The following is a 4,723-nucleotide window of genomic DNA, read 5'->3' on the forward strand; positions in this document are numbered from 1 at the left end:
ACAGAGTGAGACTCCGTCCCCCACCACCACCCCCAAAAAAATTAATGTTAAATAGAGATCATACAACTGACAGAACAGACTCTTGGTGGCAGTAAGATACCAAATTATAACAAGATCTAAGGTCATGCCAGATAAGGGTTAAGACTCCTACACTTAAAAAACTATGTTCTAACTGCCACAAGATTTTCCTTTCTCTCTTTTTTTTCTTTTTTTTTTTTTGGAGACAAAGTCTCAATCTGTCACCCAGGCTGGAGTGGTACAGTGGTGCAGTCACAGCTCACTGCAGCTTCAACCTCTCGGGCTCAAGTGATCCTCCCATCTCTACCTCCCAAGTAGCTGGGACTACAGGCATGTGCCACCGCACCCAGCTAAGATGGGGTTTTGCCATGTTGCCCAAGCTGGTCTCAAACCTCTTCAAGCATTCTTCCTACCCTGGCCTTACAAAGTGCTGGGATTATAGGCATGAGCCACCGCTCCCAGCTACTTGAGATTTTTCCTTTTCTCTAGCAGCTCAACAAGCAGTGGCCTTAAGATAAGTAATATTAAAACAACTGCAGCTCATCCACCACCAGACACTAACAGCCCCCCTGCTCCTGCTTCACAGCCATAACTACAGCTTTGATTGGTCAAGACACAGATTTCATTAACTTTCTCCTGATAAGAAGACCAGGGACCAGGGACTGGTTCTGTCTTATTTACAGAAGCTGCATTTGAGTGCCTTCGTGTTTCTGCTTTACCTTTTGATGTACAGGGCCTTGTTTTCATGCCTTAAAAAAAGAGATGGGGTCTCACTATGTTGTCCAGGCTGGAGTGCAGTGGCTATTCACAGGTGTGATCATAGTGCACTGCAGCCTTGAACTCCTAGCTTCAAGCTATCCTCCTGTCTCCACCTCCCAAGTAGCAGGGACTACAGGCACATGCCACCATGCCCGGCAGTAATGCATTTAAATGTTAAGTCTCCACCCCACAGTGAACATGGGACACACGTAACATGCATGTTTGTTCAGAACACATGTGTCAGGACCCCCTTTGTGAATATTTACAGCTCCTTCTTTTTTTTGAAACGGAGTTTTGCTCTTGTCACCCAGGCTGGAGTGCAATGGCACAATCTCAGCTCATTGCAACATCCGCCTCCTGGGTTCAAGCAATTTTCCTGCCTCAGCCTCCTGAGTAGCTGGGATTACAGGCACCTGCCACCATACCCGGCTAATTTTTGTATTTTTTAGTAGAGATGGGGTTTCACCATGTTGGCCAGGCTGGTCACAAACTCCTGACCTTAAGTGATCCACCCACCTCGGCCTCCCAAAGTGCTAGGATGACAGGCGCGAGCCACCACACCCAGCCCACAGCTCCTTCTATAACCTGTTGAATATGTATGTTTAGCCAACTCTTTCAGCTTAAGGCTCCCATTCCAATCCATCCTCCTTTGGAGTGCCTGTTTCTGGTCTCTGTGGGAGGCTACACTTCCCAGCCTGTCAGCATGGCCACCATATAGGCTGTAACCCTTTATAAGATATAAAATCTCCTCTCCAAATGTATAGATCTTGGTCAGGCACAGTGGCTCATGCCTGTAATCCCAGCACTTTGGGAGGCCAAGGCGGGTGGATCACTTGAGGTCAGGAGTTTGAGACCAGCCTGAGCAACATGGTGAAACTTCATCTCTACTAAAATACAAAAATCAGGCCGGGCACGGTGGCTCATGCCTGTAGTCCCAGCACTTTGGGAGACCGAGGTGGGTGGATCACAAGATCAGGAGTTCAAGACCAGCCTGGTCAATATGGTGAAACCCCGTCTCTACTAAAAATACAAAAATTAGCTGAGCATGGTGGCTTGCGCCTGTAGTCCCAGCTGCTTGGGAGGCTGAGGCAGGAGAATTGCTTGAACCCGGGGGGCAGAGGTTGCAGTGAGCTGAGATCATGCCACTGCACTCCAGCCTGGGCAACAGAGCGAGATTCGGTCTCAAAAAAAAAAATCAGCCGGGCATGGTGGTGGGTGCCTGTAGTCCCAGCTACTCGGAAGGCTGAGACAGGAGAATTGCTTGAACCTGGGAGGTGGACATTTCAGTGAGCCAAGATTGCGCCATTGCACTCCAGCCTGGGCGACAGGCTGGATCTAAAATATTATAGATCTCTTTTTCTAGTGGATGATTGTAATAGACATTTTTTAGAATATGAAGCAAAATGTGAAATTTGTTAATTCTGAAGGGAGGATACCTGAGTATAGGTATATATTATTCTCCTATTATCTATATTAAAATAATATATATTTATTCTCTGTTATATCATTCTCTATGTTGCATCTTTTTCAGTTGTAGCTGAAAGTATAAAGGGAGGCTACAAATGGGCCATTAACATTAAAGTCATTTGTGTGTGTCCTTGCTGGGACAATCTTTCCTTTCATGGTGTTCAAAGAGAAATATGAGTAAAGAGATTCCTTTTTTTGTTTGTTTGTGTGTTTTCTTTTTTGAGACAGAGTCTTGCTCTGTGCCCAGGCTGGAGTGCAGTGTCACAATCTCAGCTCACTGCAGCCTCTGCCTCCTGGACTCAAGTGATTCTTCCACCTCAGTCTTCCGAGAAGCTGGGACTACAGGTACACACCACCACACCTGGCTAATTTGTATATTTTTTGTAGAGATGGGGTTTTACCATGTTTCCCAGGCTGGTCTCAAACTCCTGGGCTCAAGTGATCCACCCACCCTGGCCTCCCAAAGTGCTGGGATTACAGGTATGAACCACCAGGGCCAGCCAGACTGCCTTGTTTTATGTTGCTTTTGTCTGTGTAACAGCATTCTTTTTTTCTTTTTTAACATGGAGTTTCAAACTCGTGACCTCAGGTGATCCACCTGCCTCAGCCTCCCAAAGTGCTAGGATTACAAGCATGAGCTACTGCACCTGGCCAGCGTTCTTTCTTTCAAAACTCAACTGTTTGCTGGCCTCTGGGCTCGTGTGCAGCATTGTGTGTGCCTGTGTGTGTGTACCTGTGTACCTGGGTATACCTGTGTACCTGTGTGTGTATACTTGTGTGTACCTGTGTACCTGTGTGTGTGTCTTCTCCCCGCTGCAGCAAGGGCTCTCCCTAGGGTTGCCTGACTTGTCTCTATTTTTCCAGCCCTGAACTTGCCACATGTTTAATGAATGACCCTGGTATGCTCATGACATGGTTAGGCTTTGTGTCCCCACCCAAATCTCATCTTGAATTGTAATCCCCATAATTGCCATGTGTCAAGGGAGAAGGTAATTGAATCATAGGGCGGTTTCCCCCATGCTGTTCACATGATAGTGAGTGAGTGAGTTCCCACCAGATCTGATGGTTTTATAAGGGACTCTTCCCCCTTTGCTGGGCACTTCCTGCCACTTTGTAAAGAAGGTCGTTTGCTTTCCCTTCACCTTCCGCCATGATTGTAAGTTTCCTGAGGCCTCCCCAGCCATGCTGAACTGTCAGTCAATTAAACTTCTTTCCTTTATAAATTACCTAGTCTCGGGCAGTTCTTTATAGCAGTATCAACACAGAGTAATACAGCTCAGTTATCTTTAAATAATGAGCCACTTCAGGGCAGGAACCATGTCTCCTTACCCCTCTGAGCCCTCCTCTAAAACAAGGAATAAGTGTTTGTTGAATGAATGAATAACCAAAGCCCCCAGCCCATCAATGGAAGCTGAACACACACTGTCCTTCCCACTCTACCATGAGCCTCCTGAGGGGCTGGCAGGGTCTGTTTATCTGCAGATTTTTTTTTTTTTTTTCCGAGACGAAGTCTTGCTCTGTCACCCAGGCTGGAGTGCAGTGGTGCAATCTCGGCTCACTGCAAGCTCCGTCTCCTGGGTTCACGCCATTTTCCTGCCTCAGCCTCCCGAGTAGCTGGGACTACAGGCTCCCACCACCACGCCCACGCCCGGCTAATTTTTTTGTTGTTGTTGTTGTATTTTTAGTAGAGACGGGGTTTCACTGTGTTAACCAGGATGGTCTCGATCTCCTGACCTCGTGATCCGCCCACCTCGCACTCCCAAAGTGCTGGGATTACAGGCTTGAGCCACTGCGCCCAGCCTATCTGCAGATTTTTACCATGTTTATATGCCTGCATTGAAAAGCTACTGACTTATGTGTGACTATATACTAAGGCGACCAACTTGTCCCAGTTTTAGCATTAAGTGTCTAGTGTCTTAAGAATTCCTGAAGTTCCAGGCAAACCAGGATGGTCAGGTCACTGGAAAGCAACTCCCTTCTCCCCCAGCATCATTTTTGCCTCATCTTCATATGAAAGGGTTGGACCTGGTCCTATCTCTGCATATGAGATCTAAGATTTTAGGAACAGGCCAGAGGGGAAGAGGTGAGTCAACAAAGAAAGATTCAACTTGGAATTTTCTGAGAGATCTTTATTCTTTATTCAGGATGTGGGATCGATCAGCACTGCCAGCTGGGCCTTGGTTCTAGTGGCTTGCTATGGTCTGGAAAAGTTGGGGTGGATGGACAGAATAGTCAATTTAGGAGCACAGGTTCTGGAGCCAGATGAAACTAGGTTCAATTTCCAGCCCTGCTGTGTGACCCTGGGAGAGGGATTGACCTCTCTGAGCCTCAGTTTCCTTCTCTATGTAGTAGAGATAATGATAGAACTTACCTCATGGGGGGTTCTTGATTAAATGGTTAACTAAGGTTCTCTCTAAATGCCTGGCACAAATTTAGATGGTATGTGTGCATATATGTGTGTGTGTGTGTGTGTGTGTGT

General features: G+C 46.8%; 1 protein-coding gene across 1 annotated transcript in view; it reads right to left on the minus strand.

Annotated features, from left to right (window-relative positions):
- Window positions 1-4,352: 4,352 nt before the first annotated feature.
- LOC105546830 (chymotrypsin-like elastase family member 3B) overlaps window positions 4,353-4,723 on the minus strand; it is an 11,710-nt gene continuing 11,339 nt past the window's right edge. Inside the window, exon 8 of the mRNA XM_011990131.1 lies at window positions 4,353-4,445. Within this exon, the coding sequence (XP_011845521.1) occupies window positions 4,428-4,445 (18 nt within the window). The 3' untranslated portion in view covers window positions 4,353-4,427. The remainder of the gene's footprint in view (window positions 4,446-4,723) is intronic.

Source organism: Mandrillus leucophaeus, unplaced genomic scaffold (assembly GCF_000951045.1).
Source record: "Mandrillus leucophaeus isolate KB7577 unplaced genomic scaffold, Mleu.le_1.0 Scaffold370, whole genome shotgun sequence".
NCBI lineage: Eukaryota > Metazoa > Chordata > Mammalia > Primates > Cercopithecidae > Mandrillus > Mandrillus leucophaeus.